The 20443-nt window shown below is 41.7% G+C and overlaps 1 protein-coding gene across 1 annotated transcript in view; it reads right to left on the minus strand.

The window, feature by feature from the left end:
* The window catches only part of LOC146176916 (cytochrome P450 1A1-like), a 43380-nt gene that overhangs the window by 9527 nt on the left and 13410 nt on the right, over positions 1–20443 (minus strand). Inside the window, exons 3-4 of the mRNA XM_084581423.1 lie at positions 7383–7638; positions 953–1143 (exon numbers count right to left, since the gene is read on the minus strand). Of these exons, the coding sequence (XP_084437549.1) occupies positions 953–1143; positions 7383–7638 (447 nt within the window). The remainder of the gene's footprint in view (positions 1–952; positions 1144–7382; positions 7639–20443) is intronic.

Below are 20443 nucleotides of genomic sequence, written 5' to 3' on the forward strand. Positions count from 1 at the left end.
CTGGGAGACTCTGCGTCTTGAAATTTAATCACCGCCCTTCTGCCCTGAAGAAAGTTCTTAATGTAATTGTATGTTCTTTTGCCTACGTTTACTTCCTCAATACCTTTTAGTACCGCGTCATGTCTGATATTATCGAAGGCCTTCGTGAGGTCTAGGCCTAGGATCACCTTAGTGTCTAGCCCTTTCTTGTCTATGATATCATGTCAGTCTTAGTCCTGCGTGCTGAGCTTAGGTCTGAAGCCTACCATCTCATGCGGCCATAGGTTTTCATCCTCCATGCATTTTGTTAATCTCGCTTGCACTACGTGTTCCATGAGCTTCCCCACACACGATGTCAGAGAGATTGGTCTTAGGTTTTCTAACTTTGGTTCTTTCCCCGGCTTAGGAATGAGAATCACCACCTACCCTGCCTCGTGCAGACAGAGGAAAAAATAGAGAAGAAAGAAAAGGAAGAGGGAAAGAAAGACGCGCGCCGCAACAATAGCCGTCGTCCACTTCTGCCTTTTTCCATTCGTCCGGTAATTTACATAAACAAAGAAAGTAAATTACCGGACGAATGGAAAAAGGCAGAAGTGGACGACGGCTATTGTTGCGCGCGCGTCTTTCTTTCCCTCTTCCTTTTCTTCTCTATTTTTTCTTCTGTCTGCAGGAGGCAGGGTAGGTGGCTCAGCTACAGAGCCAGTAGCAGGCCCGTTCGTTTTCTTTTCCTTCTTCCTACAGCCACAACAACAACAGCGCTGACATCGCACAGCACACGGACGCCTCTTCGTTTCGCCTCCATCGAAACGCCGCCGCCACGGTCGGGATCGAACCCGGGGACGATCCGGTGCAGTAGTCGGGCGTCTTACCACTGCACCACATCGGCAGGGCAACAATTAGTTGATGTTTTACTTTTTCCTGCACAACACAGCTTTATGTTTTGCCTAACTAGCGTACCTTGCAATCTACTCACCCACAGAGAAGGCGACATGGTTATCAGGCCTTTGGCGATTCAGACTGCCGTCCTCCAACAAATAACGATTCGGGTCAAAGCGATGTGGATCCTTCCACTCTGTGGGATTGTGGTTGGCAGCCCAAAGGTTTAAAAGCACCGACGTGCCTTTGGGGATGAAAATATTGTCCACCCGTATGTCTTTGTCATTCCTGTCTCCGGGGATATAAAAACGGAATGAAAGGGTTAGTTACGCAAGAAAGGAAGGCAGTTACAAGATTCAATTTGACACATTGTTGTTGTTGTGGCTGTAGGAAGAAGGAAAAGAAAATGCACGGGCCTGCTATGGCTCTGTAGCTGAGCCACCTCCGCTGCCTCGTGCAGACAGAAGAGAAAATAGAGAAGAAAAAAAAAGAGGAGGGAGAGAAAGACGCGCGCCGCAACAATGGCGCAACAATCACAGTCAATCTGTGATCGATTTAACTTTTTCCAGCACTAGTGTTTCTATACTAAATTGGTCGACAATTGATGGTGGTACCTCTAGCGACCATATACCTATTGGTTTTGAGGTTAACTGCTGCTTAACTCCGCCGACATCTCAGTTGAGATCATACGTAAATTATGACCAGTTTCACTCATTTTTGATTTCGCCTCTGGAGTCAGTGGTTGAGGCTACGGAAGAGTTAAAATCGCAAACATCATGCCAGGCTGTTGCGTCCTGTCGCAAGAAGTGCGAATTCTTAGTACGTGCATCTAAAGGCAATACATCAACAAAATGGTGGAATGCCGATTTTTCGCGCGATTATAGAAGGAGAAAGGCTGCATGGAAGAAGCTCCTTCACAACCAGTGTCCCAAAAATTGGCATGATTATAATTTTTTTGCAGCTACATTTAAACGCACAGTCGCACAAGCGAAAGATAATTATGATACTGAGTATTTCAATTACCTTTCACAATCTAATAACCGACGTGCACTTTTCAGGTTTTTAAATTCACGGAAAAAGATTCCTGTCTCAGAAAATTTACCCTCATGTGTTTCGACTCCTAAAGAAGCTCTTAAAACAGTAGAAAACATCGCTAAAGGTTTAGAAAAGCGTTTTTTGTCCACACTTCCCAAATCCCCTATGTTTGTAGGCTCAGTATATACGATTAAGGATGTCCCTAAAATTACATTTTCTCAGCTTTCTTCGATTGTAATGACATTGCCAACTTCTGCACCTGGCCCTGATGGAGTAACGTCAAAAATGTTAAAGATCCTCTTTGAGGTGTCTCCAAATTCCTTGTTAGAATTGGTAAATTACTCAATGATTCATTCTTGGCTACCTGGTGAATGGAAACTAGCCAAAGTGATTCCTTTACGGAAACATAATGGTGGTGGCTATACTTTGGACAATATCAGACCAATATCTTTAACATCAAACTTGGTAAAATTAATTGAAAGGGTCGTACTCAAACGGGTTACCGAGTTTGTAAAACAGAAACATATTCTTAGACCCTGTCAAATCGGATTTCGAGCAAAATGTTCAATATGGAATGCACATACCGACCTTGAGAGTCGAATTCTTCTTGCGCGGCGCAAAAAAATGCATGCTGCATTGGTGACTCTCGATATAGAGAAGGCATATGATAGTGTAGAGCCCCGAATGTTATTGCACAGATTAGAATCTCTACGTTTTCCACAATACTTAATTGATTGGATATCTACATTTCTACAAAACAGACAATTTTACTGTTCATTGAATGGAGTGCATTCTGGCAAATATCAACAAACCAGAGGTGTCCCTCAAGGGGCAGTTCTCTCGCCTGTGCTCTTTAACATTTTAATGAGTTCAATTCCCGCTCATCAGGAGATTCGCACGTATGTCTATGCGGATGATATCGCATTCTTTACGGCTGCACCTGACATTCAATCCCTCAACAGGCGCCTGCAATCGTACCTAAGCTCCCTTCAAAATTGGTTATGTGACTTAAGATTTACATTAAACGTTAAAAAGTGCGCGTTCCTTGTTTTCCAAATTCAGGATCCGGTAAATCTTTCTCTAACATTTAAGCAGGAAATGATTCCTCAGGTTAAGTCTTTGAAATATCTAGGGGTGATTTACGATGATCATCTGGCATGGAGGGATCACATTGAACATGTTGCAGCGAAGGGGGCACGTGTTGTGGGTATGTTGCGCAGGTTAAGCAATCCAAGGTCTGGGATGCGGCGAGACGCACTTTTAATGATTTATGTTATGTATGTCCACCCGATTATAGAATTTGGATCTGTGTTATTTTCTGGTTCACCTGCTTACAAAATTCGTCCGCTTGTTCTTTTAGAGCGGGAAGCGCTTAGATCATGCCTTGGGCTCCCCAAATTTGTGGCTAACAATGTACTATACCTTGAAGCCCGAATACCACCGTTGTTAACTAGATTACAATTCTTGACTGTCCAGACGTATCTAAAAATATATGAATCACAATTCCACCGCTCCATAGCAATTTTTTGTTGCGAGCCAGACTCCTTTTTTGGAGTCGGATGGCCTCGGTTTCATACCCCGCATGTAATTCTAGGGCTAACATTAAGGAAACGAAGGAAATGCTATGGTATGAAAAGCAAAGCAGATGGCTCAGAAAAGAAGGTGGGACGATCGGACATGTGCTCCCCATGTCCTTGCAATGTATGGCATGTCCAGTCATTTCTTCACTTTCAGTGCGCTGTGTTGCGGATTATATCATGCTAATTAGGCAGTAACACTCACCGCAAAGACTTTAATTGAAATTAAGTAATGCCTGTTCATTTTATTAATGTCAGCAATAAAAAACTGCCGCTTCCTGAGAATTATAGTGTCAGAACGCTATTAAGAGTTTTTTACGCCGAGCAAGAATCTTCCTAGTCTGTAAAGCAGCGCATAGCAGCTGTTGCTGTGCAGCTGTTTCACAAGCCAGAACGGAGCAAAATCTATGTCAGAAGTTTATTAACAGCACCCAAGTATATGGTAGTCCCGTAATTTAGTTGCGCGATACATTCGAAACTCTGTCGAGTTAGCCGAAAACTGCCATTGAGCAAATTTTCATGATTTTACTTTCATCCCCACTTCCAGAGGCATCGGCAGCGGAGGGACAAAGACGGGAGCCAGCGTCTCATACATATAATGGGAGCAACATGGGAGGTAAGGGCATAAACATTTCTTTGAAAAAAAGAAAATCCCGGAATAAAACTGCGTGAAACGCCTACAGTGAGATGTGTGCCCTTTAAGACAACACTCGACGAACTTCTTTGGAGGCTGCTTATGCACGCTTGCTTGTAAGAACTTTATAGTGAAGACAGAGATACAGAGATGTTGAGGCCAGGTGCAAGCCCTGTCACATGTTTAAAATTTACGTGTCGCGCTTTACGAGAGATGCGTTAGAGGCTGCGTTCGGTTTTTTTGTGAGTTTTTTGGGGGCTGCTTAGGAACCCTTGCTTGTGAGACCTTCATAGTGAAGACCGAGGTACAGAATTTTGGAGGCCAGGTGCTAAGTCCCGTCACATGTTTAAAATTTACGTGTCGCACTTTACGAGAGCTGCGTTAGAGCTGTTCGGGTCTTCTGTGAGTGTAAGCAATAGCTAACACCTTACTACAAATACAAATACCTTTATTTCAACATCTGGGATGTTAGGAGTGAAACCAAAAACCTATGATTCGCTTGACAGAGGGGCGCACCCCCACGTACAGAAAAAACCGGCAGCTACAGAACACGTACAGTACAATAAAAAATTAATAGAAAAGACAACAGTGCATAGGTTAACGTCACATTCAATGAAAATTAGTGAACATCCTCTTGCAGTAATAAATAAGCTTGTTCGGCATAATTAACATGAAAACCTCAGAAACACTGAAAACAACAAAACGAGAATAATAATAGGAGACGAAAAGGAAGAAGCCAGGAAAAAAAAGAAAAAAAAAAAACTTGCAGCAAGCAAAAACCGTGTCATTCGGTCCTCAAGGGTTGATTACGCCAGTCAAGAAAAGTTGGAATTATATGTCGAAACATTTGACGACCGTAATTAGTGCGAAAGGATGGGACATATCAGACGTCGTTGTTACGTGTCATCAAATAATGGGTCATGATTTTTCCGTTTTCTTTCATATCGTTTACTTAGCAATAAATTATATAGGTCATTAAGTGGAGTTACCTTTATTGATGTGCGAAAAGAGGTTGAGTGTGCGCCGTAAACGGGGCGTTTGCCATTATACGAATAATCGTTTTTCTATATTTTCTGTAATTTATTTACATTTTTCATTTTCTTGTACTCCACACCTGATTACAATATGAAAGTTTAGATAGAAATAGTGCATTATAAATGGGAAGTCTGACACTGAGAGGTGGTAAAGAACGCACTTTGTACAATATGCCTGTGCATCATGCAAGTTTTTTAACTGGATTGTCGATGTGTATGTCCCAGGAAAGATTGCAGTGCAAGACACTAGACACTTTACTGGCTCAGCTATTTCAATGTGTTGGGAACCAATCGTTAGTGTAGGCAAATGTTCTAATTTGGTTTGGTTTGGTTTGGCGTCTCTCATAGCGGCTCAGGCTATGAGAGACGCCGTAGTGGAGGACTCCGGAAATTTGTTTGTTCTTTGGTTTATAAAGTACTGCTTTAGTTTTTGATGTGTTAATTTTCAATTAAGGTTCCGTACTCCATTAGACGAAATTGCGTAGAGTTTCTTTTGCCCTTAATGTGAAGTCGCTTAGTGTTTTAGCCCTAAAATATGTGCTGACGTCTGCTGCATATATGGTACATTTAGCGCTGTTATCTATGTTCACAATGCCTTTAATGGTAAACAGTGTAGGCCCAAGAATACTGTCCTGCGGCGCACCAGAATGAATGAATATAATGTGCCATGAAGAACTGTTAATTACAAACCGTGTCTGGCGATGCTCTAAATATGTTATTAAAAGCTGTAGGAATGTGCCCCGAAATCCATAGTGCTCGAGTTTATGGAATAATGTTTCTTGATTCATGGAATCAAAGGCTTTTGAAAAGTCGAAGAAAACTCTGAGAGTTACTCTTTTTTTTTTTAAAAATGACTGTAGTACAATTTCCTTCATGGTTAATAACGCTGTTTCTGCTGATTTTCATGTGATAAAACCAAACTGGGAATCTGATATGACTTTGTGTTTGTTGATAAAGCTTGTAATGCTTAGCTAGCTGGAAAAGCTTTTCAAAATGTTTTCAAAAGCTGGTAAGATAGATATAGGTTGGCAGTTGAAAAAATTATTTTCGTCGTCCCTTTAAGAATTACGGTAACCTTGGCAACCTAGCTTTTTCGGGAAGGTTGCTAAAGAAAATGCCAAGTTTATTATGTATTCTAATACTGGTGCATGTATTTGGGATGTGTACTTTTCCGGAAATATTTGGAGGTCGTCAATGTCCTTATAAATATTATTTTTCAGTGACTGTTGAACCGACAGGACTTCGTTAGTTGTAACAGGAATTAAAAACCTTTTGACTCATAATGTTCAGATATTGGTTGGGTTGCGTACCATCTGCGATGGACATGAAGAAATGATTGAAAGTATCTGCTAGTTGAGAACCGGACAAATGAGTGCAATGTCTGATTATTTAAGCTACTATAGTCTCCTATGTTAAGTTCAGCAAGTTTTTGATTATCTCCCAGACAATAACAGAGTGATTTATTACTGTGGCGTAAATCCAATTCATCGCACATTGTTTAAATTTATCGCTTTTTAATTAGGTGCAGAAAAAGTCAAAGAAGAAGTATAGCTGCACTGTAGTAGAAGGGGAGAGGGGTCGTAAAGAGTGCAGAACGCTAGAAGGTCGACACATGTTCATTAGACGAGGGCCCTCATATTTGGCAACTATATGGAATCTTAAACTTTTTCGTTTCTGTTTAACAGTGTAGCGCGGCCGGGTTTAACTCGTTGCTTTCAGAGGGTATCAGGCTAGAAAGGTTGATGCGAATTCTTTCATGGAACAAACACTCAGAGGCCGTCCTCAACGCTGTAGATTCGACTTCATTGGACTAATTTCATGCAGCAGTCCAGCACTAAGAAGTAATAACAAATCCCTTACGTACCCTTCCCAAGTGGGACTTTCATACTATGCCAGATTGGCTCAGCACAGGTCTTTTCAGACGTGCAGCGCGCTTCGTTGCAAACACTTCAACGACTATTTATAATATATATCAGCAATTGCAAATAAATATCTCATATCACAACAGTTTAGCTTTCTCTCAGCAACCTCCTCCATTGCTTCTTGACTGCACACCTAATTATCACACAGAAATATCTCTGTAACAAAATCAGCACAAAATTCCCCGCCTATATTTCAGTAAGTGTCTAGAATGGAACGCCTGCTGTTTGTCTCGTACTTATTTGGCTTGTCTGCAGTTTTTTATATGTTGCTGACTGTTACTTATGCAGATGGAGATATATGAGCAAATATATCAGATATACTCACGTTCTGGGCAGTCCAAAAATTTTCCCCGTATTATATCGTTCCACCTCGTAAATACATGCCATTGTAAACGGCATTTTTTTACAGTCTTCCCAACAGGGTGTCCTGTCGGCACTTATCACCTCATCGATTTCTTGCTGCACTCTCTCTTGATAGTCGAGACGAGCCGCAAACACAGCCAAGTTTGCTAGCATGGATTGTGTAGGGCTAAGCATACCGCCAACAACAACGGAAATAATATTGCCCACCAAGTACTTGTCTGGAAAGGAAGGAAATTTGCACGGTGACCTAGCAGAACTTCTTTTGGCGGATTCATTGGATAAGTCATTTAAAAATAAACAAGTTTTTATTTAGGAGCAGCATGGTCACGATATCGGCAAATTAATTTGAGAGTGATTTTCTCTTTCTATATTTCAATAAATCCCCACAAAAGTGTAAATCCCCACAAATAAACTCCCACAATGCCTTTTGTAACCATCGTTATGCACATCTAAGGTCCAAACTTTGATATTTAGCGATATAGGCAGTTGACAGAGCTGATGATAGCATTTATTGGGAAAAACAAGGCAATTGAGCGTTTGCTTATTTTCCTTTCACTTAGAAAGATGCACTTTCGGCAAAGTTGCCGTGTTACCGTAGTGACGACGCTTTCGCGCCGGAATAAATTGTCGGCTTTGTTATTGAAAATTGCTAGCTAGCTCATCTTTCGTGTTGAAAGAAATCAATGGTTGTTGTATTTGTTACACAGAGCTCGCAGTGGCTAAAATTCATAGAAACAACATAATTTTTAGAGAAACGTAGACAATTTACGTTGGAGATTCTAAAACGTTTATGATTTCACCACTTCCTCAAAATATTTGTCTCCCTTGTTCAGGTGATTGTTCCTATAGTAACTTCCCCAAATATTATTTATTATTATTAATATTTTCCATTACCGTTGAGGCGTAGATGCGGCTACAGGAGGGACAGATAACACACTTTTTCTCAACAAAATGTCAATGTCTGTAGAATATAGAACAGCGCAACAACAACAGAAACGAATAAAAATTAAAGCGAGTGCAAGATACACTTTAATGGTTATCGGTAATGGAATCTTCAAATGAAGTTAACGTGGCTGACTGCAGAACAGCAACCGGCAATGAATTCCACTCAGCTACAGCACGGGGGAACATGTGTAGGCATAAGCATTACAGTGTGATTGTGGAGCGTGATAGTTATAATCATGACTTCTTTTTGATTTCTTTGTTTCTTCTAAAATTAAAAACTTTGTAGTGTCAATGTTATAGAAGTTCCTAGACAGTAAAAAAAGAACTTTCAGCCTTCCTGCTAAAGAGCGTAACTAGTAAATTTAGCATTTGTGTGGCCGAATACTGGCGTGCAAATTTCGATAAGGTAAATCTGACTGCTCTGCTTTGCATAATCTCACGTCTGGAATAGGCCATTTCGAAGGGGTCCCAAAGAGCACTGACATATTCTAGTATGGGCCTCAGGTTGGTTATTTAGGCTGTTCGTCTATCAGATTGTGTTAAAAACGACTTATGTCCGCTAATTCCAACATAGTGAGATTTGTTTAAAAGTATGCGTCTACTCAGTGAATCAGATTAAAAGTGACTCCGATTTGTTTCATTTTTTCCTTCGAAGGTTTTAGAGAAGTCGAGACAAATAGCGCCGACCTGTCACTTCTTGACCAATGCGCTGGATAAGACGTCCGCTGTTTCTAGGAGCTTCCTTATCTTGGATAGCTATATGCCTAAACCGTACCGGTCTGGAAAAAAAGCAGTATATGCCTTTTTTTTCGCTCATTACAACAGAGCTGTACGCGATCAAGTGACGTCAAGTCCACTTTAACTAATAGTGGAGGTAGGGTGTTTTTCATCGAAGGCAGTAATTCATTTAACTTATGTAGTAATATATTTATTGCATACGTTTAAATTGCATAAAAGCGACCAAAATATAAAATTCCGATATAATGGCTCGAAAATTACCACTACTTTCTGGTTATATCGCGCTAGCATATTCGGTGTGTCCTCACAATACAGTTTTCTAATTTTCTGTCGGGCCTTTGCCTTTTGATGGTTAAACTAACGTTAATTACGTTATATTAATTTGCAGGGACATAGCAAATAGAGCCCAGAGGATGTCTACCAGATTGCCTACGGCCATCCGCAAAGCCCCAAATTTTGACGTGCTTATTTTATAGTGATAATATCAGCTGCGAACTAATTGGAAAACGTTTGAGAAGTACGAATAGTAAAACGAGAATACTTTGTGTCCAGAAGAAAGATGCGCTATTCAAATTGTTTTTTTTTTCAAAACAAATAACAATCGTTGTTTTATAAACGACACACCAATGGCTGTCCAGAGTGGTGCCGGGTCAATTGCTGACTCACATGAGTGCGACTAAATGCAATGGAGAGCAACTGGAAGAAGCTCCCTACTCAAGAGGGCAACTGTCGGCGTATTGACGGCGCCTACTCGGTACGATGGGCCTCCAGGATAATCTTAATGTAGGTGTTACTCGATTACCTTTGCGCCGCTCTCTTGAATATTGAGGGGTACCTGAACTATACTACGGCATTAGTAAATGCCGTGCTTTCTGAAGGATAGGAAGCAGCCGGATGTCAGTGTTCTTTCCACTCACATCTTTGGCCCACAGCGTTCCCTGCCTTCTCTGCTTTTAGAGTTGAGCTTGACAATTGGCTTCGTCATATTTATTTCACTAGACAGTCCCTGAGCTTTCCAATTGCGATATATAAAAAGGCAGAATATTACGGTAATGCATACGGTGCGTTTGCAATACGCGAAATCGCCGCCGGTATTAAGACATGAGTTGATGATTTGGTTTATGTGGGGTTTTAACGTTCCAAAGCGACTCAGGCTATGACAGACGCCGTAGTAGAGGGCTCTGGAAATTTAGACTATCTGGAGTTCTTCAACGTGCACTGGCAGCACACAGCACAAGTGCGCCTTGCTTTTCGCCTGCACCGAAAAGCTGTGCAACACGATGCACAATAACGGTTTCGTTGACTGTGGGGAGGGCGTGGTGTACTCCATTGCCCTTGCCTACGGCAAGGTTTACGTCGCCTGACTGAGCGCCTGAAAGAACACATTACAGGACATCCGGGTAGGCCCAGGAAATCTCGCTTTACATCGACTCGAGTGCAAGTTCAAAGATCAGGCTTTCGTGAAAGAAAACAGTGCGCCCCGCACCTTCCCAGCGGTACGGTAATCAGTAGGCATTCGGAGTAGATAGTGTTTGAGATTTTGGAGGCTGCCCAGATCGCCGATCGGCGTGAAAACTGCGTTAGTACACCTTCAATCGCTTTAACTAGTCAGAGTAGCTCTTTTTGACAATGTGACAAGCTTAGAAATTTCAATAATGTGTTTGGGAGATCAGTATATAGTTTAGTTCACGTGGTTTATATTGCCAAAGCGACTCTGACTATGGAGACGCAGTTTTGGAGGGCTTCAACAATTTCGAACACCTGTGGTTCTTAACGTCCACTGACATCGCACAGTACGGACGCCTACCTTCTCGCCGCCATTGAAAAGCGGCTGCCGAGATCAGGATTTCATCCCGCATCCTCCGGCACAGAAGACTAGCGCCCTAAGCACTGCGCCACCTCGACGAGGTGGAAATTAGTATATAAGTAGCATTTCTGGCAATAAATGTGAGGTTGAAGTTCATTGCTTGTGTGCCCTCGTGTCGTGCTCGCGTTGTTCGCTGTGTTGCGCTGGAATGTGTGTGTGTGTTTTTTTTTTTTTTGTTCTTTTTAATGTTCTTTTTTGTAATTTTGTATAAGCTGCTTTTGCCCGCGCAATAATCTGTATTGCAAGTCATTTCCTTATGTTTTCTTGTCACTCACATTCTTGTTTACCTTGATTTGTAGTGCCGACTGTACTTACTCACTCCTGCTTGGACTGCCAAGAGGCAGTTGGCAGTATCAAATAAATAAATAAATAAATAAATAAATAAATTAATGCATAATTAAATAGCATGAAATGGGAGGGGCTTTCTCTGCATGTGAGTTAACCATGAGGCGCTGTCGCAGCTAATCGGAACGCATAAGTAAACTATATCGGCATTTGTGCATAAAGAAACTTACACTGAAACGCAGAATTTGGATCTTCTTTTGATTCCTCTATCTTCTTCAAGTAAGCTGTAATGAAGTCAGGGTCATGGTCTCCGGATGACCTCGCCATGTAGTTCTTTATCTGGCTACTGCAAAAAATTTTTTTTTTTCATACGAACTGCTTTCGGTAAGGAAGTAGATTTTGTCTGCATCGTATGTTACAGTAAACTTCAAGATTGATTAGAACTAGGTCATGACGAGCAATAGAAAGTTATACACACTCGAAAATTCATTTATGAGCGTCATTAAGCATTGTCCCTTCAGTGTGAGCATTTTGACACTTTTAAAAAAGCCTTTTTTCTGTTATTGAGTTTTTCAATTATTTTAAAATACTATTTGATCAGTTAAACACTATAAATATTCTAAACTGCATCATCAAGCAAACCTCTTTATTCTCAGTGTTTGATATGTATGAGCCACCGTATCTCCAATTTTTTATTTAATGTTTTATCAATTACAACATTGCAATGATTTCGTTAACTCGTCATCTTCTAACAGACACCACTACTATGACATTACCATGATACGATTTAATTTAGGAAGCCCCCGTTTATCTCCGATATATTATGCTTACTACTACTACCACTACCATCATCAATACCACTATTACTACTATTACGACTACAACAACAACTACTACTACTAATATTACTACTACTACTACTGCTAATACTACTATTGCTACTACTACTACTACTACTACTACTACTACTACTACTACTACTACTACTAATATTACTACTACTACTGCTACTACTGCTAATGCTACTATTACTGCTACTACTACTACTACTACTGCTAATACTACTATTACTACTACTACTACTATTACTACTACTGCTGCTAATACTACTACTACTACTACTACTACTACTACTACTACTACTACTACTACTACTACTACTACTACTACTACTACTACTACTACTACTACTACTACATCATCGATGGTACCGGAGTCATGAAAGAACGCTAACATTATCTTACCACATAAAAAAATGGGACGCTAAGGACTTGAAAAATTATAGGCCAATCAGCTTAATATTAGTTACATATAAGGTGTTTACTAAGGTAATCGCTAATAGAATCAGGAGAATATTAGACTTCAATCAAGCAAGAGATCAAGCAGGGTTTTGGAAAGGGTACTCTACTAACGATCATCTCCATACCATCAACCAGGTGGTAGAAAAATGGTTGTCATATACCCAGCCCTTATAAATTGCATTAATTGATTACGAAAAAGCATTTGACTCAGTAGAAACCTCGGCATTTATATAAGCTTTGCGCAATCAGTGTGTAAACGAGCCGTATGTGAAAGTAATGGAAGAAATATATAGTGGCTGCACAGCAACCATATTTCTGCATAAAGAAAGTAACAAAATTTCCACAAAAAAAAGGTGTTGGGCAGAAAGACACGATTTTCCCAGTATTATTTACAGCTTGCTTCGAGGAAGTATTCAGAGACTTGGAATGGGAGCAGTTAGGATAAGGGTAGATGGAGAATACCAATGTGCGATTTACTGATGACAACGCCTTGCTAAGCAACTCTGGGGATGAACTGCAAATAATGATTGATGACCTAGACAGGAAAAGTAGAAGGTGGGCTTGAAAATCTATAAGCAAAAGACTAAGGTAATGTTCAACAGCCTCGGGAACGAACAGCAGTTCATAATATGGAAGGGGTAGGCGAATATGTCTACTTAGGACAGGTATTAACCACAGATCCACACAATGAAAGAGAAATAACTGGGAGAATAACATAGGAATGGAGCGCATTAGGCAAGTATTCGCAGATTATGACTAGCAGCTTACCGGTATTGCTCAAGAGGAAAGTTTACAACAGTTTCATCTTACCTTTACTCACCTATAGGGCTGAAACGTGGAGGCTAACGAAAATTGTTCTACTTAAGTTGAGGGCAAAGCAGAGGGCTAGGGAACGAAAAATGGTAGGTGTAACGCGCAGAGTGGGTTAGATAAATAACTCGAGTTAATGACATTCTGTAGGAGATCAAGAAGTAATGGGCATAGGCAGGGCAGGTAGCGCGTAGACATGACAATCGATGGTAGTTTAGGGTAACAAATTGAATCCTAATTGGAAAGGAAAGCGTAGCAGGGAGTGGCAGAAAGTTAAGTGGGCAGATGAGGTTAAGAAGTTCGCATTGGTAGAGTAGATGCAGCTAGCACAGGAACGGAATAATTGGAGTAATGTGGGAGACTCCTTCGCCCTGAGTGGGCATATTTCGGATGATAATGATGATGATGATTTATTAATTCAGAAATAAAAGGCCGGATTGAAAGGTGGTAATGATGGGGACAAAGCGAATACATCGCATTTTCGCCCTTCTCACTAGGTTCAAGCCATGCTTAAATCCAAACCATTTTGTTAAACCTGTGCAAAGAGAAAAAGCAAGGTCATATTCGCTGATTTTGTTTCGAAAATCCGACGTGGTGGCCCGGTCGACCACTCGTTTCTGGATAATAGGGTCTTAAATGAGAAAGGTGGCCTCCCGTTTCTCTAGTGAATGGTTCCAATTGGTGTAGGCAAGCTTCAGAGATTGGTTTGACAGATCTACTTCATATACGGTGCATCTTCATGCAGTGTGGGCAGTGGGAGAGGATACATTTGGGCACCAGCGATATAGTTTGGAAGAGGCGTGTAAAGGGCTAGTATGGAGACATCTGTATAAGTTTTTGGCTGATTTGCAATGATGTTGGTTGAAGGTAAGTGGAGTTTTCTTTTTTGGGCATCATGCTGCGCAAGGATTTTTAATACACTCTTAGCGGAGCTGAAATGTCTGAGACTCGGCTGGAAGAGAATGTGAGGGTTTAGATCTCGTATGTGCCGTTGCTTGACGCCATTTCCTCTTGTTAGACCCTGGCCACGCAGAAAAAAAATATCAAAAGAAATGAACTTGACGGGTATAATCATCGACGTGATGACGCACTTTCAATTTCTGCTACTTTGTATGTACGTTACAGCAATTATATGGTGACTAGGTCATGATGATTCATCTAGTTTAGTGGGAACTGCTACGGTTGTCAGCGCACTCTCGGCGTATAATGTGTTTGTAATGAGAAGTCATGCGCTGTTTGAAAGCTCTCCTAAATGCATGCAGACCGCAATGTATACATTTGTTGCAATGGGGCCAGCTACGCAGACGTACAGTGTTCGTGAGTGAAGGTCCCATGTGTTTTGGTGATGAATTTGTTTTGAGAGTCGAGTGGCGATAACTGGAGGTGCGTGCCGTACCGTTCCCTGTCAGGTATCGGTCAGGGGAGATACCCAAAGGAGATTGAACAGAATATTACTTTCATAATCTAATGTAAAAGGGGTCTTGATATTAATTAACAGTTCTGACCGAATGATCAGGGAGAGGTGTGAGATTTGACATTGCATTGATCTTTCTACAACCCCAAGTGCGAAATTTCGCGAGTCCTCTTCTACGGTATCTCTCATAGCCTTAGTCTCTTTGCTACGTTAAACCATACAAACCAATGAAAAAAAAAAAAAAAACACCCAAAAAAGGGTTATAGAATAGATGCGCGAGGCATTTCTTAGTAGGAGCCCGATCACCGATTTGTTGGCTTTCTGTAGAGAGTCTATAGTGCCCTGGTTTCTGAAGCTGCAATGCTGAAATCGCCATGCCATTTCTGAGTCTGGAATTTACGAGAAATCGCCGTGATGAAGTATATTTTTAATGCGATAGCACAATCAGCACTATGGCCAAAACCTGATCGTCAGGAACCTTCTCTATTCCTTGAATTTGCATTTTTGTTTGTGATCGTATTTGCAGCAAACGGGAGAAGAATGACGCAGTCTGTTGTGGGCGCTGAATAAACAATGCTGACGCAAAATTTCGTTCTAAAACAATTAATAACATGGTATATGTCGAAAATATATGACAAAGCAGCAGACAGCACTTCGTGGCATAGTACATTTTCGTTGTAAGGCATGTGCTGTGCATAATATTTGCTTTTATTCTCACAGTCAACAAATAATTGCCACTCAAAAAACTAATTCAATGTTTGAATGGTAGCTCCTTGATTAAGCTCGAAGGAGCGAAAGTTTCGCCAATAACGGCTAAGGTACCGTTTTCTGTAGATTGCGAGCTGTTAACAGACCTTAATTATTTTAAGAGGATTACAAAATGTTCAAAGACCTCTAACAGTTTACAACCAGTTCGTCGGTAAACTCGTCGTGTATCACAGTGTAAAATATGCGTAACCACAAGGTGTACAAACCACGCAGGGGTGACTAAGAACATCTTGCTTTCGTAAAAATCAATGGTGTTTACACTCCGTGGCTCTGGATGCTAAGTCGTTAAAGCGACTGAGACTATGAGAGGTGCTGTATAGTGGAGGGACCGGAATGTTCACCTCCTGTAATTAATAACCGTGCGCACATCACACAGCACATGGTCGCCTTGCTTTTCGCCTTTATCTTCAAAACACACCGTTCCAGGCGCCATTCGATCTTTCATCATTGCGTAAAGATGTCGAGGTTCCTGACCACTGAGCAATGACGGAGAGATTGTGTACAAAGAGGTCCCAATTGTTTTTGAAAAGAAACTCCAACTCAGCTTTCGATGAAGCCATGTACAGTACTTAGCGAAATTTGTTGATGTACTCTACAGAACACATGGTCACAGCGATGTTAGAACCGGCAATAATGCATGCACAGGATATAAGCCCGAGATGCTCATCTAGGACAGGATGACAAAGGGGTCACCGGGCGCCAATGACTTCAGTGAACGTTTTAAAAACTGGTCAAGTGTTGTCTTCAATGAAGAAGTCTCGGCTGCAATAGCCGTAAGGGGTCAGCCGTTGCCACACATTTTGGTCATTAAGACTCTTCAAGGCTTTAAGTTTACTAGGAAGTATAATGCGATGCACACATTCTTATATATCGCGGAGCATTGCGCATTTTGATCAGAACCGTATCGACCTGCAGCTGCCGAGCCTGGTCTTTGCGATTAAAATCACTTGATCAATGCCAAAGCTATTAAAGCAATACCAACAAAGTACCAACAAACGCGATCATTTCACAATGAACTACTTCTTAGGCATATCACCGAAGAGCATTGAGCGCACATTTATCCTTCCCAATATAGCATGCAGCTATCATAGTGTATCAGAAGATGAGCAAAGAAAGACACAAAACGGTGTCTGCCTCACACTGTGAAGTCGTTTAGTTGATCCACCGTAGCGACTATTTCGTTTTTCCAAATGGAAGACAGACGCAGGCAAAGTTTCAGCAGTAGGTCTGGCCAGAACAGGAAAAGCTGACGCTTTTGCAGAGCTTGATAGAATCTCTTCATTATGTTCTTTAGTTGTTTGTGCGACGTGCTGTCATTGACCATATGTACACCATAAACAAGCGAGGATGTGATTTTTAAGACGCAGTCCATGATGTTCGATTCCACCAAAAGGGGCTCTCCATTTGATGCGTCAATTCGTTGAGACAATTGATGTAGCTCGTCCTGGTTAATGAGACAAGAAATAAAAGCCTCGATTAGTTCGGTTTGCTTTAGAGGGTGGAGCATTCCAAAGTGCGTCAAGCCGTAGTGGAGGGCTCGGGAAGTTTGGACAGCCTGGAGTTCTTTACCCCGCACTTACATCGCCAAATACACGGATACTTTGCTTTTCGCCCCCACTTAAGATCGGTCGCCGCTGCCAGATGGGAATCCATGTCCTTGGATTCAGCAATAACGTGTCGTAACCACTGAGCTACAGTGGCACAGCTAAATACACTGACTTATGAAATGAAACATTACATTTAGCGCAGGACGCACTGTGGGCAACAAACAATTTGTACCACAAATCAATGATATGTTTTTCAACGTGCGTAGAATAAGCCACATCTATAACGAGATAGATATTTGCAGCTCTTGTCCACCTATCTACAACGATATCGAACATTGCACGGGTTTGTAAAACAAAATCACCGAAATAACGACAGGCGAAATGAATGCAATATTTTGCTTTGTTTCCTAGAAATACAGTTAAGACACGCTTGTCAATGCATATGAGAACTGTTTCATCCTAGGTCGCTCTGATGCTTCTATAGTTGTTTGCTACAACACGTCTACGATGCATCGTGTTAGTACACGGCGATCAGTTACCCCGTACAAGGTGAGCTGGTCCTAATGCAGATTTTATTAACAAGTTTTAAAGCAAATGTGCACATTGTAATCGACTCCAACTTGCAGCGTACCTTGTCTTCAGATAGAGGGTTTATCACCGGAGGCATTAAAAGCAGCGGTTACCTTTTGGATTGCGAATCTATCTCATGTTAAGTGCGGAGGGTTCCATTCCAGGGCCGCCTGGCACGCACTATGATGGTGTGCTCCTTGGGCATGTTTTCAAATGAAGGGGGCACTTGCGACGTAGCAAGCAGACTGGGGGAAGGTAGGCTTAGCGCCTATAGGCGCTTATAAAGCTATTCTTATAAAGCTTAATTAAGCTTTATAAGAATAGCTTAATATAGGGATTCGAACATTTAGAAACCAGTTAGAATATTTCACGTGCTACCGGTGTTAATTTTTGTTACAGAGCAACCATGAACATTCTGGAAAGATTGTGAAAGCATGAGATTCTATTTAAAAGGGGGGCGTATTTTTCGAGCACCGCTAACCGTATGGGGGTGCGAGCTAGGAGGGGAACTCAGAGAAACACACGTAAACACGACTTACTGCAATATTTGTCTCGTTTCCCAAAGTACCACGAAAGAAGGCCGGCCGTCAAATAGTGGCGAGAGTTGTGAAGAAATGTTCGATAGAGAATGCTACGTCATTCCGGAAGCAATTATATTTTTGAAGCGCTTCTCAAAATGTGGTGCGAGCGCGTACATACAACATGCTTGTTGTCCGCTGGGTGTTTCTCAAAATCCTGCAAGGTTCTCATCTAGCCCAATATGCTGCCAAAAAAAGGCAGTGAGTTTGCTCACTAATAAGAGTGGTTCAAGGTGTGCAACCTGTGGAAAAGTACATTCAAAACGAGCTTCGCCTTGAGTGAGCAGATGCTCACACAAGGCTGCTACGCGTGGTTTGATTATCGTGCTTTCCGAGAACTATCATCAGCTTAAAAATTTATCGGCTGTCGCGATTGCGAGAAGCGCCCAGCCGACAGCTACCTTTTTCAACTGTATTGCGGTCTTTACAGTGCTGATTTAGCAAGGCATTTTTAAAATTGATTGGCTTCAGAATTACATAGCATACTTTGTCACTTTTTCTTCAAAGCATTTGTTAAGCTTTAACAATCTGTCATGTATATTGGTGCTTTCGGAAAGCAGAAAATATTTTGGTAAGTTTTCTTGTATGTGGTTATATGAGCTGCGCCCCCGAATTTCGTCCGCATATGTTTCACAGTGTAGTAAAAACACTCCGCCTCCATAATGTGGTTTCATACTTTGAAAACCTGTTCTAGGATGTTCATCGTTGGTCTCCACCGAATGGCGATATCGTAAGTTAAATGTAAATTCAGAAAACTGCTTTGAAACCTTTTGATTCCATGCATCCCTATGGACGCAAAGTCTTCTTTTCACCCCCATCGGCTTGGCGTTGGCGACAGCAGCGCCATCGCATCTTGCTTACGTCACAGATCGGTGTTGACAGTGCCTCCTATAGGTAATTACTGTAACGTCTGTAAGATGTCTGCGTAATTACTGTAAGATGTCTGCGTGGCCGTCTGGCCATTTGCTGTTACCGTTTCTCAATAATAAGGCGTTAACGTGGCTCCCCTTGAATCCACACCGCCAAACTACTAGAGTGACAAATTTGTAGAGAATTGCGCCCTTCCACAGGTTTCATCATCCGGTTAACCTCCTGCTTTCCTTCTCCTCCTCCGCCCCTCGCATTTCGTATAGACGTGCGCCCTTCAAAAAAAAAAAAAAAGAGAAATTGTATGTACCAATTATAAAACACTATCTACATTAAGATACAGAGAGGAGTGCTAAAGAAAGAAAACTTACATGGGTGGGCGTACGACTAGCACCACCACTCAGTCCCTCAGTGGAACAGACGGACAGTCGCAATACTGTGCGAACGGGTGGGACAGTGCAGGCACTGCACTACGGAAGGCATTGGTGTTGGCCTATAAACTGAGGTCGCGCCGCTTTGGCAGTCGGTTAGCTAATATTCCAGTGGGTCACCAAGAGCTAATGCTACGCTGCCGGGTCAATTCTTTGTCCATCTAGCCCCCCCATCTGCGGGGAGCGGCCCAAGTCTATCGGAGGGCCACAACATGACTCTCCAGATGCCGGTCTATCATATTGCCCTGAAAACAATTTGGTGTTTATTTTCACTTTCTTGGGTATTATTTATTGTTGCTCAACTTCTGTGTGTATTAGATCGCCTCCTTGATTGCATAATGTGCCCCTGCTTTTTGTGACCTGATGTGTTCAGAATATTATCGTATATTTCTCTGAATCGTTTCTGATCGTATAAAGTTTCTTTTGTTTTCTAGTTGTTACTGATGCAATTTCTCTGGACTGAACCGGCAAAAGCTGGGCGCCAAGCAGCCACCCTGTTCTGTAACATCAGGTAGCTGGGTTTCTGGGTTTCAGCGTATCGTCTCACGCAATTCGAGGGCATATCCTATGAGCCAAGCAGAGCTACCGCCACACAATCTAAGTAGGGTGTGTGGGAGAGTGCGCACTTACGAATGGCTCCTCGCTAATGAGCAAAATTATTGCCAGATGATAGTGCACCTTGGCCTATTTTGGTGCATATTTTGAGTATATGAGGAAACGGTGATAAACCGCAACCGATAGAAGTAAAATGCCTCGATCTCGTTTTTCTTTCTCCGTAAAAGTTTAAAGTCGTATTGGTATATATTTAGATATGCATATAGCGCTATATTTTCTTGAAGTGATCTTTGGGGTCGTTATCTGATGCAAGTGGTATCGGTTTATCGGAAGCATCAAAAAGCGAA

Source organism: Amblyomma maculatum, chromosome 10 (genome assembly GCF_055883805.1).
Source record: "Amblyomma maculatum isolate TAMU_Amacu chromosome 10, ASM5588380v1, whole genome shotgun sequence".
NCBI classification, from domain to species: Eukaryota; Metazoa; Arthropoda; class Arachnida; order Ixodida; family Ixodidae; genus Amblyomma; species Amblyomma maculatum.